The sequence below is a fragment of the Xiphophorus couchianus genome, chromosome 15, assembly GCF_001444195.1.
Source record: "Xiphophorus couchianus chromosome 15, X_couchianus-1.0, whole genome shotgun sequence".
Lineage (NCBI taxonomy): Eukaryota > Metazoa > Chordata > Actinopteri > Cyprinodontiformes > Poeciliidae > Xiphophorus > Xiphophorus couchianus.
In genome coordinates this window covers 11,239,214-11,251,382 of record NC_040242.1, presented here as the reverse complement: position 1 = coordinate 11,251,382, position 12,169 = coordinate 11,239,214, and the positions used below count along the sequence as shown (strand labels likewise).

Genomic DNA, 12,169 nt, shown 5'->3' with positions numbered 1-12,169 from the left:
CTACATTTAGCTTGAACCATCTTTGAGTTCTGACCAACATTCCAAAGAATTCATCCCCATAGAATGTTTTTATTCTCATGTTTCACATTGGATGCGGTTTGTGGGATCTGCAACCCGTGGCAGGCTTCAGGATTTCTACAGTTGCTCTGATTATTTTTGGTGTTGAACTGAGCAGTGTTTTTAAATATAAACATAATAAAAATCCAGTTTTAAAAATATTCCTGCGGCTTAATATAAGCAAAGAATGTCTGTATATACATTACATTATCATTAATTTATCATTAATTTTTTTTTTTACTTAGTTTACTTTTAGTTTTTTAAGTTTGACATGTTCAAATTATTATTATTTTATATTGGGGGTGGGGGGCTTATGAGCTGCAAGCCAAGAACAGGAGTAAGATGGTTTGTTAACCACTGAAAAAAATGCCAGGTACTTACAAAACTAGATGAAGTTTCTTTTGTTGTTTTGCAAAGCAACATTTGATTAATTCTAAAGAAGCAAGGCTCCAAATATCTCTTTGGATGGTAAAAGTTACTGATGCCTATAATTTTTCATCAATGTTCTCTTTCACAAATATTTTGTGACATTTAATTTTTCACATGGGGACTATGTATATTTGAGTTATGTTATGAGGGCAATTTGCTAATGAATCAGATACAACAGAAGTAAACATAAATACTCCTGTTTTTTGGGGGGGAAGAAAATGTAAAAAAAAAAAACCATGATTTTCCTCCCACTGGACAGTTATGCATCACTTGGTTTTCCCAATAACATTGAGGTTTGTGCTTGTAATAATGCAAAATGTGAAAAAGTTAACCATTCCTCATTAGATATGATCTGAGCGGATGCCAGCGGACATTAAGAGATGCACTTAATTACTTGTACAATCTCATTCAATAAAAATGACTTGTCTGAGAATGTGTTATTTCACAAATAGTTGCTATTATCAGTTATACAGTTGGGAAAAGTCAACATAGGATCATTATAGTGTGCTTATTAAGGCACTATACCCTCGTAGGTCTCAGAATGTGCTAAAGCTCTAACAAAGACTGGTTGCTGAGTGCCTGAGGCTGAATCTGGTTTGGATATCATTCCCAACAGTTTTTCAAATGTTCCCGGTGAGAATTACAATACCCTTTGTGGATATCTGTAATGTAAAGTTTATATCTGATATAATTTAATGAAACAAAACAACTTTCCAGCCACCAGTTTGCTGAGTTATACAATGTTTATTCCTCAAATCGCCCTCCACACAGATTTCGCACCCAGAATGCATTTTGACAACGTCTTTGAAAAAGCGGCGCGGCTAATTCAAGATGGCGGAGATGGACCAGCTGTTAGACGAGAGTGAGTAACAACACAAATTTAACAGTTTTACAACGTAAACAAGCTGCGGTGCTCTGGTGATGAGATAAAGAGCGGATAAAAAGCCAAAATCACATTCATGTAATAGAAATAATGATGCCGTGGTCTGACTTCATAAAGTCCGTTTTAAGCCTAGATGCACCGGTTTGTTCTAGTCAGCTACCGTTTGTTAGCACGACATGCTAGCCAGAGCTAACGTTAGAGTTGAACAAGTTACTTCACCCCAACCGAGTAAACAAATGCCATTAGCTTAGCTGTGAGCTAACCGATGCTAACGCCAAGACCCTATTAGCAATAACAAAAGGACTACAAAAGCGACGTTAGCTACAAGGTATTAATTTGTGTACTTGGGCATAGTTTCTTTAGTTCTGCTTCTGCCAGTGGCTTAGTTTTATCCCAACGGCTCGTTAGCTACGGTCATTTTACCTGGTTAAACGCTACGTATCGGCTTCTTAAGTTTTTTTGTTCAACAACTGAAACTATCGTTGATAATGTAATTAATTATTGTAATAACTTTATAACGTATTAACGTTAGCTGGTTTAATGCATGTTTTCGCGTTACAGTCCACACTTGACAGCTCAAACTTAGGGTGAAGGCCTTAATGACTTCGTCAGCTATTTCCACTGGAACTGTGTGGATGCTGTCAGGGTTAAAAGGTCCGCCTTGGATCAATGGTTCATGGGAGCTTGGCGTAATGGGAGGGGAGGGGGTAACTAGGATATTCTCAGAGATTTAAATTACATTTGAAAATTGATAGCTAAAGAACAAAATTTTGTCTTTTATTTTTGCTGTTAAACGTTACAATGCTTGAGTCAGTTCTTGCTATACCTTTGTGTTTACAAGTCCATTTAGTTAAATCCGATTAGCTTTTAAGAGCTATAAATAGGTCAAATAAAAATGAAACACTTACTGACTTCTGAAAAGCAGTCTAAAGTTACTGAGCAGTCTCTCTCTGTATCACTGATATCCTGACAGTTACTTTAAGAGGCTATGTTTCGCTTACGCTTTGCCTGGAAATCTGAAAATGCAGTGTGCACTATGTCACAAAATAAGATCATTTCAAAGTAAACAACAGATGTGTTCACCTTTAATACTGGAGAGGAAAACCGACCCCATTTATGTTTTAGGTTAGGTCATTCACTCGTTTTAGCACCTACACATGTGCTTTAAGCATCACATATTGTCAAATTAGTCCACTTATGTAGACCGATTCAAAGTCATTTGTATTCATTCGAGTTCAATCCAAGTTCTTAAACAGTGCTGTTAGTTAGTTTATAATGCTAATTGGTAAAACTACATTAGTAGTTAGCATGGTCAGAATTTCCTATAGAGCTGACCAATATTGGACAGATGGTTCAGAATTGCTGTATTTTTTATGTTTTTGAACAATATGAATTGCATGTTCTTTTATCAACTCTGAGAACTCCAAACGTTCAGCTATCCACCCATTCGTACACGTATTCAAACACTGATGAATGAATGAATAATTCTGCTCTTTACCCCAGTGCAGTTTCTAAGATTGCACCTGTTCAAATACAAACTGGGAGAAATAATTAAAATAAGCATTATTATTAACTAATTACGTCCATCTTCAAACATTCCTATAAACTAAGCACACAATTTTATGTAGGACCTTTGGGGGAGTTTAAGATTTTAATTAAAACATTAAAAAAATACAATATATTGAAGAATAAAATATGATTTGCTGTAATGTTTAAGAGCGCAGATATGTTTTACTACAAGTCATGGAAATCGACTTTACATGACAAGTTACCACCTCAGCTTTTTAAAAACAAATGCTCAAATAATGGTAGGTTCAATTACTGGCAGATAGGGCACATGTATTGCCTGCCTTATTGTATTGAAACCCCCACCTTCATCATTGTTAGCATTTTCTGTTCCCCAATTAAATATTCCCTCTGTTATATTGTACTTGCAACTGAACAAAAAGAATTCCCTAAGACTACCTACATTTTCTAATCCACCATGTCACATGACAAAAATACTGAACTCTTATTAACGTTAAAACTTCCTCTACTTGTTATCTTCTGTGGCCGAACTTCTGTTTTAGTAGCCTGAATGAACACCTCGTGTGTTTCTGTTGGAAAATAATGTTTACTTTGTGTCTTGCATCTTTTTTGCTTCTTCTGACTTAACTTTTATACTTCATTAATAGTGAAAATGACTGATTAAGTCTGCCTGTCAATGGGATCCTGTTGTTTTAACGTATAGCTGAAGTGTGAAACATCCGATTCCAGTCACCTAAAAATGTCCCACTTCATCTCTAGTGTACACATTTCAGCCAGTGATAGTTTGGGTTGAAAGTATTTAATTCAGTCTTTTTTGTGGGGGACAAAACAAAATAGACTGAGATACAAATGTCTTAAATTGTCAAAATACAGAAAACATATGGGTATAAATTATAAAACAAATTATAATGTAATTTCATTTCCTTCTATACAATTTTGTTTTTATCTGACATAGTACATTTTTTTCCTTTTCCTCAGGTTCCTCAGCTGAGGCTCTCGTCAGTCTAAAAGGTCGGTGGTCACTTTGTTTGTCTAGGTGCTGTCAGCGTCAGTTTTTCTCATGTTTCAGACAACATGTTAATTTTTCTTTTCAAAACCTGTCATCTGTGTTTAGTAGTGATGTTATTTTAAACAAATCCACTGACTATTTTACAGAGGGCAGTTTGTCCAACACATTAAATGAAAAGAACAGCTTCACAAGAGCTCATAACACCAGAGGACGACATTCTTCCATCACAATGGACACGGTAAGAAACATAATAAGGGTTAAGACTGGAATGATCCAGATCATGTGGGTTGTTATTGTACCAGTCAGTTATCATATATTAAAAGACATTTTAATAGTTTGTTTTGGTATGTAATAACAGAGGGGCAAATTTCTCACATTGATATAAAAGAAAATCAAATTCAATTTAAGGGATTTCCTCTCAATATCTATTGGGGGGGGGGGTTTATGGAGGTTTGCTTTAAGAAAAAATTAAGACTTAGTTTAGTTTACTTTTATCTCATCAAATGTCAGGTGCTTATAAATTCTTATAAAGAGATGAAAAGAGAATGTCTAATAACTGTTTTCTTTAAGCGATATTAAGTCTGTTTAGAAACCCTACGTTTGTTTCCTCAGCCCACGCGGAGTTCTAAGAGAAGCCGTTTGTTTCGGGATGAAGATGAATCTCCCCAGCAGCGAATCTCTTCCAGATCTCCTCGTAGGAGCCAGAGGGTCACCACTACACCACAGGTGAAAAGCTACTAACATGTCATAATTACAAAGGAGAAGTGACATGTACTTTCCCATTCTGGTTGAATTTCTGGAATGGTGCCTCAAGTGTGGATATTTGGTGACTGACAATTGTAGCGTTGTTTCTGTAGCCTTGAATATATATATATATATATATATGGGACGACATCAGATCAGAGCTGTGTGTGTATATTCAAAGACACTTCATGAAATATTCAGCAGACTAAAAGAAAATTATTCACAAGGCTAAAATTCATATACCGTTACATAGGAATTGCCTCAGTTCAGCTTTGTTTGTTCTTTCATAAAAATTCTGACTTGATACCTTATTTTTTCACGTCCGTTTCTAGTCTTCTGCCAAAACATTTGTATAAAGCTTGCCCTTAAAAAATATTAGATAATAAAAAATAATTAGATAAAATCTGTGAGATTTGGCATTTTTAGTTGTCTTGCAAAAAAAAAAAAAAAAAGCCTTGTGATGAGTCCATTAAACTGAATGTTCACTTATTGTGTTTGCATATTACTTGTCTTGCAGAAGTTTTCTAACATCGTAACACCAGATAAGAAGGCGTCACAAAAAATTGGGTTGAGGTTGAGAAACCTTCTTAAGCTACCCAAAGCTCACAAATGGTGCATCTATGAATGGTTTTATTCCAATATTGACAGGTAAGTTCTCACTTTTCCCCATAGTAATTAATACTTCTAGATTTGGGACACATAAATCAGGAAAAATAAGTTTTGCTTGTCATTTTAGAAACAGTTCATGCAGAAAAATGAACTGTGTTCACATGACATTCATGTTTCGAGATTATAATATTATGTCAGACTAATAATATTTTTAATACAAAAATGTGGATGAAAAGTATATTTAATACCCATTTGAACTTTTCAATGCTACTTTTGATCTGACAAGCAAGCCTCATCGGAACTTGTATTCTAATTAACTGAATATGACTGTGTACTTATATTTCTAATCTGTAAATATCTTTAGTTAAAAATAAAATAAAATAATTATGTTTTCATTTATTTCCCTCATTAAACTATGTTCTTTTATTTTTCCAGGCCTCTTTTTGAAGGTGACAATGAATTTTGCTTGTGCCTCAAGGAATCTTTTCCCAACCTAAAAACAAGAAAACTGACTCGAGTCGAGTGGGGAACAATCAGGAGGCTGATGGGGAAACCAAGACGGTGCGCTTTGAGTTTTACAATAAAAAATTTAATTAGCTCCTTTTTATTAGTTTTTCGATGAGCATCTCTGAACTCTGCAGTGGAAAAGAATTGGCATCTCATTGCTGGACTCTAATGATCCACCTAGGTGTTCGTCAGCCTTCTTTGCTGAAGAGCGAACGGCCCTGAGACAAAAGCGTCAGAAGATGCGTCTTCTGCAGCAAAGGAAGTTGTCAGACGTGTCGACTTGCAAAGACCTTCCCGATGAAATCCCGTTACCACTCATCATAGGAACTAAAGTCACAGGTAAGGTCACTGGAATGAAAAGGGTATGTGCTTTAACTTCAGTCACATGATTGCAATCAAATAATGTTTTTGTTGTTGTTGTTTTTTTGTCCTTCAGCTCGGCTTCGAGGTGTTCATGACGGGCTTTTCACGGGGCAGATAGATGCTGTTGACACCAGCGCTGCAACTTACCGTGTCACCTTCGACCGCAGCGGCCTGGGAACTCACACTGTGCCTGATTATGAAGTCCTGGTAAAGTGTTTACCTTCTTCTGTTGCTGATGAAATAACACCACAATAGGCAATTGCTCTAACAAATACATAAGCAAAGGAAATGGTGGATTTTCTTTTTTTTAATTTAACAATGTTTCTGTTTTTCAGAGCAATGAGCCCAATGAGACTATGCCCATCTCTGCCTTCGCACAGAAGCATCGGTCAACACGCTACATACAGAACCTCATGACTCCTCCTCGAGCGCCCTACCCATCTATTACCACTCCTGTTCAAATGGTAAGCCTACATCCAATGACAGTTTTTGGTTTGGTCTGCTTCTCAGTAGGCAGTGCCTCATGAACCTTTTTCCAGTTTGTAATGTTACACACTTCAATGTATTCTATTGAGAATTTAAGAGATGATCAACTTCCAAGAGTCAGAAAGGCTTAGCATGAATTCTTACTCTGAGTCTGTATTTTGTAAAACTAGCTTCATCTGCAGTTACATTCCCATGTCAGTTTAATACATTTCATAGCAAAGTAGTATATGCTTAGGTGGATGTAATGGATAGCAGCAGCAGGAGCTAATATTAGGCTAAGAAAACTCACTTCAATCAGGAAGGTGATCTAACACAATCACAACTTCCAACAACCCCTGAGCATTGAAGCAAACACTGGATGGTCATTTTACAGTACAATAATTTTACATTTTGTTGTACTTTCGTCATTCTGTGTAATTGTCTTTTCTTATTGTCTAAACTGGTTATCAACATACATTTTAATTTCTTTCTTTTAAAACCAGGACAATGATCCTCTTATGAACGCTTCACCATGGAGGAGCAAGCTGCCCAGCACAGAGGGAGAAACACTGGGAGGATTTCCTGTAAAATTCCTTGTCCAAGTTGTAAGTATTTCCTGTCAAAAGGTTTGGATAATTAAAAATTAGAGCCACTTCAAATACATTTTTCTGCTTTTTAGACGAGGTTATCTAAAATCCTCATGATCAAGAAAGAGCACATAAAGCACTTAAAAGAAATGAACACGGAGGCAGAGAAACTGGTAAAGTCATTAACTAATATGACTAAAAGTAAATTCTTAGAAGATGCAGATGTGGCGCTTAACCTTATTGCATGTTGGCTTCCTGTGTTCAGAAGTCGTACTCGATGCCGATCGACCTGGACTTCCAGAAGCGATATGCCACCACTGTGCTCGAGCTGGAGCAGCTCAATAAAGATCTGAACAAGGTGCTGCATGAAGTTCAGCAGTTCTGTTGTGAAGTAAGTCAAAATGAATAATTAAATACAACCAGGCTTAGTCACTGCGATTTATTTTGAATCCCACTGTCTGTACCATTGTTTATCTGTAACCATACAGGTAATAAAAAGTGGAGGACAAGAGGCTTTGCTACATAGAGTTGTTTATGTTTTCAGCTCTCTCCAGACCAGGGCATGGTTCCAGCTGACCATCCCACAGATCTGCGGCGGCGTTGCGAAGAAGAGGCCCAGCAGATGGTGCAACTGAGCAACACACAGCGGGACGGCCAGCCAACCGTGACAAACGCCAGCCTCACACACCTCGTCTCCCGCCTCACTGCGTTGCTGCTACAGATAAAGGTTGGAGAATAGAGAGACATTTTGCCGCTCACAGCAACACATGACAGAATTAGACTGGTTATGCTCATGTGTTGCAAATCCTTACATGGTGTCCTGTTTGTGTTTCAGTGTCTTGCAGATGGAGGAGATCTGAATTCATTTGAGTTTAAATCTCTAACAGACTCCCTGAATGACATCAAAGCATCAATTGATTCATCCAACCTCAGGTAAACCACCTACAAATAGTTCCTTCTACGTTTTTGTAGTCATGCTCCAGGTGAATAAAAAATGCATAATTGTGACTTTAGATATATTTACCTTTTCATCACATTGCAACTACAAATTATAAGGAATTCTATTTGGAGTTTAGTTTAGACTCCACACAACCCTTAAAAATATTATGCCATGGTGAAACATGGTTGTGGTACCATCATGCTATGGGGATGCTGTTCTTTTTTGTTTACCAAATTAATCTACTTTATTTGTTCCAATTAAATGTTGTATGTTTAGTCTACAAGCAAGCAAGTGACGTATACTGAAAACTAAAATTATTTATTTATTTTAAGTAATAGTTCAGTTAGTTTGATATTTTTGGCCTGGCAGCATTTTCAGCTAAATGTTTGGACACCGGTTTTAGATCACAACATAATCATATGTTAGAAGGTTCCAGTCAAAGATCAGACCTTAATCCAATTAATAATCTTATTGCATTATATTTGATCGGGCTCACACTGAGCTGCTTTGCAAAGAATGGGCTATAAAATTTTGTGTCCAGATGTACAAACTTAGAAAATAACGCATGCCAAACTTTTAAGATCTTTGTTACAACTTCATTTATGTTACTAATTGGTGTTGATCTCTCACATAGAAACTGTTTACAACCACAAACCACGTGTTTTTTTAAAGGGACAATTTGAAAAAAAAAAACTTTGAGTATGAAAACTTTTAGGAGGCATTGCTTGTTTATTATTTTTTTTTATGACTTTTTAATCTTCTTTTTCCAGTTGCTTTCAGAATAACGTTGAAATCCACGTGGCACACATCCAGAGTGGTCTTAGTCAGCTGGGCAATCTGCACGCATTCGCTGCCAACAACACCAATGCGGTCTGAGTCTCTGCATCCTCCCTGACACACACACACACCCACACAGGTGCATGCACACACTGAAATGAGGCTTACTATTGCCGTCTCCTGAAACGGAGCTGTTAAGGCGGCAAACATTGGGCCGTGTTGACACTGTGGCTCACCGTTGTGCAAACCCAAGTTTGGGCGAAGTTTGTCTCGGATTCCTGGGGTTTTATAAACAGAGGGAAGATGTCATGTATTTTACCCACCCATTTTATTGTATAAAAATGTTTGTGCAACCAACCAATACAAGCCTGAAATAGTCTCCTGTCATCACTAATCTTTACCTTTACCTGCCACAGTTGAGATCTCCAAGCTTTTAGGTATTATTTATTGGTTTCCATGTGCCAAACATTGATTCTAACAGTTTTATAGTCTGTATTTATTTATTTTTGCATAGATGTGTATGGTTGTGAAGAAATATTTCCTGTCCCTAATGTTTCCCCCTGTAAGTGTTTTGTTCTGTTGCTCCGCCGCTGGCAAGCACAGGGGAAGCTGAAGAATGTTTTATAAAACTGATTGTAGATAATTGTACATTATATGATTATTAGGACTATTGTTGACATTTCTGCTGTATGTTCAGAAATGGCTTTTGTAATTTTTGTGTGCACTGAAAAGAGATTTTGGTATTTTTATAAAAGAGAAATGTTGGGTTTCGATGCCTTTTACTCTAAGATCTTAGCATTTCCACCTCAGGCATGGCTGCTGCTGCAACTCCCTTTTCCCCCCACAAATGAAGCCTGCATTATTGACTTAACCCTTAAGATCTCAAGTCAACACTTCCTTCCTGTTTGTTTTGTACAGATGTATATGAGAGCGCCTCAGGGCAATTGTATATAAATGTTTTCCTCTTTTTGTATTAAACATGCGATTTCAACTGCTTAATGTTGTTGAATTTATTCAAAAATAGATTCAAGTTAATACATATAAAGAGATTTCTTAGTTTGTTTGTTTTTTAACACTCAGTCTTATTACAGCTTTATAATAAATAAAAATATTATTATCATTAACATTGACTCTTTGTACACATCACATAAAGCCATGAAAGCCAGTCATGGCATCACTTTCCCAGTCAGAATCAGAGTCACTGATGTCCTGTGCCTCTACACTAAAGACTGGAGAAAACTGGTTGAACCTTTTTGTGGACTTTGGTTGTGGATACTGCATTTGACCTTCCTTATCCTGCGGGGATGACCTGCTGAAGCTTTCTTGGGTCGGTATGGGAGGAATCACAACTTTCATCTCTGGTCCAATCGTTTTATTTGGTGGGAAATTGTCATACTCCACCAGAATTTGTGGGCCCTGGTTGCCAGACAAGCTGATTTTGGTTCTTGGATGGTGCTCCAACTCATTGGGATAAAGAGGGATGCAGCAGCTTGGGACGGCCCCGGCAGGCTTAATCTGTATCTGCTCTGCTGAGACTCTGGTTCCCTTGTCGTAGATGCAGGAAGGTAGCTCGCGGTCGTAGCTGCTGGATTTGAGCTGAACGCCGGTCCAACCATCCTCTAGACCTCCTGACCTGTGTACCTCAGTACCATGGCTATCGTAGACTGGAAAAGAAAGAAGCCAAGTAAGAAAAGATCCCTGATCCAATGGGGGGGAGGGGCTTTCTACTGACTTTAATTAATAGTTACCTTTCTCTGGACACATCCTGCTTTGAAGTTGCCCAAAGGGGCCTCCTGGTGGTGCGCTGGATGCTTTTGTGGAGCCAACTTGGCGACGAGACTTGGCCCTTCTGTTCTGAAACCACACCTGAGGCAAGAAAATAAAAAAAGAGCGGTTAATTTTTGTCACAAGTAATCAATAAAAATGGATTCTCTTGAGTTGAATCCATCAACCTAAAGCACATTACCTGAATCCTGGACTCTGGCAGCCCAGTCAGAGCCTCCAGTCTCTCTCGCAAGTAGATGTCTGGGTATTTGGTGTCAGAGTAAACTTTCTCCAGAATTTCTATTTGCTGCTGGGTGAAATTGGTCCTCTTTCTCCTGTGGGTCAGTATAGCAACGCACTTGTCCTCTTTCGCACCAGGGTTTGTTGAGGTAAAGTAGTTTGTAACGTCTGAGGCGCCATAGTCTAGAAGTAGTTTGGGGGAAATGCGTAAATGATACGAAGAATCAGCTAGAGTGTAAATGCATATACTTGCTGAAACTATCTATTTTTTTTACAGAAAGCTTAGATCCTAAAGAAACTTACCTGACGATACCGCGCTGTTCAGCTGCAGGGGCTCCTCTTGATACATCTGGAAGTGACTCGGATCCCCAACGCGCATATTCCCATGAACCGCAGACATGGTCCTCCGCGTCCTACCTTTAGTGTCCAACTGAGATTGAATCCTTCGAGTTTGCTCGAGTTAATATATCCCTCCGCGATCAAAGGTAGTTGCTGTCTGGACGTGTGAATGGGTCAGCCATCGGGGCCGACTGGCACTGGAGCGACCGCGCAGCGACTTCAGACGTCTGCGGGCCCGCGGAGGTGTAAACCATCACACCCGGAGCGGTGGAGCGGCCGCGGGCCTTTACAAAGGCGGGGGATAATGGAAGCTGCGGGCTTCAATACACATTGACAGAGAAAACATTTATCCGCTTCTGAAATGGGTGAAGCTACACTAATGGACCGGTAGTCTTCAAACGGAGACAGTCGGAAACTGGACGGAAATATTCCCAACAGGGCACTAGTTCAAAGGGCTCGCCGTGCGACAGGAGGAGGACAGAATCCCATGGCTTGGCACTGAATTTGCAAACCCAGTTCATGTCAAGTAAAACAATGAGAAATTATAATTTAACTTAAAGTTTTAGTTATAATATTAACCCCTTAAGCCTTTTCTCAATTTGTTCTAATTGAAAACGTCAAAGATTTATTGGGATTTTCTTTGATAGATATATTTTTCAGTTTTTTAATCATAAAAGCCTGAAAAGTGCGGCCACCTAATTAGCATAAAATGGAAGGAAGTCGTAGCTTATAGAAATTGCCTTTCACCTAAATTGACAGGTAGAGTTTAGTAATAACCAGTTACATTTACTCAATTACATTTACTTGGGTAACTTTTTGGAGAAAAAAAAAACCTTTAGCAGTATTTTTACTACACTGTACTTTTTACTTTTATTTGAGTAATTTTGTTATGAAGTATCGCGCCTCAGAATTTGTGGACTCTCTACCCA

General features: G+C 38.1%; 2 protein-coding genes across 2 annotated transcripts; one reads left to right on the top strand and one right to left on the bottom strand.

Annotated features, from left to right (window-relative positions):
• The first annotated feature begins 1,257 nt into the window (after window positions 1-1,257).
• On the top strand, window positions 1,258-9,893 carry lin9 (lin-9 DREAM MuvB core complex component). The gene is made up of 15 exons (XM_028041141.1): window positions 1,258-1,348; window positions 3,875-3,907; window positions 4,052-4,143; window positions 4,518-4,631; window positions 5,167-5,297; window positions 5,694-5,819; window positions 5,947-6,104; window positions 6,202-6,335; window positions 6,464-6,592; window positions 7,097-7,198; window positions 7,273-7,353; window positions 7,446-7,571; window positions 7,725-7,907; window positions 8,016-8,113; window positions 8,891-9,893. Exons 1-15 carry the CDS (start codon window positions 1,318-1,320, stop codon window positions 8,994-8,996), a joined length of 1,644 nt encoding a protein of 547 aa, XP_027896942.1. The 5' UTR covers window positions 1,258-1,317; the 3' UTR covers window positions 8,997-9,893.
• Window positions 9,406-11,280, bottom strand: mixl1 (Mix paired-like homeobox). The gene is made up of 3 exons (XM_028040738.1): window positions 11,215-11,280; window positions 10,798-11,163; window positions 9,406-10,628 (listed from the first exon to the last, which is right to left on the bottom strand). Exons 1-3 carry the CDS (start codon window positions 11,278-11,280, stop codon window positions 10,041-10,043), a joined length of 1,020 nt encoding a protein of 339 aa, XP_027896539.1. The 3' UTR covers window positions 9,406-10,040.
• Between the last annotated feature and the right edge of the window lie 889 nt (window positions 11,281-12,169).

What these genes read in the sequence shown, in the direction of transcription:
- lin9 (XM_028041141.1), top strand. Translation starts at nt 1,318, where the DNA reads ATGGCGGAGATGGACCAGCTGTTAGACGAGA. An exon ending in GGCTCTCGTCAGTCTAAAAG is followed by an intron (nt 3,908 to 4,051) that starts GTCGGTGGTCAC and finishes ACTATTTTACAG; the next exon opens with AGGGCAGTTTGTCCAACACA. An exon ending in ATTGATTCATCCAACCTCAG is followed by an intron (nt 8,114 to 8,890) that starts GTAAACCACCTA and finishes TTCTTTTTCCAG; the next exon opens with TTGCTTTCAGAATAACGTTG.
- mixl1 (XM_028040738.1), bottom strand. Translation starts at nt 11,280, where the DNA reads ATGCGCGTTGGGGATCCGAGTCACTTCCAGATGTATCAAGAGGAGCCC. An exon ending in CCCTGCAGCTGAACAGCGCG is followed by an intron (nt 11,164 to 11,214) that starts GTATCGTCAGGT and finishes TAAAAAAAATAG; the next exon opens with ATAGTTTCAGCAAGTATATG. An exon ending in TATTGATTACTTGTGACAAA is followed by an intron (nt 10,629 to 10,797) that starts AATTAACCGCTC and finishes TATTAATTAAAG; the next exon opens with TCAGTAGAAAGCCCCTCCCC.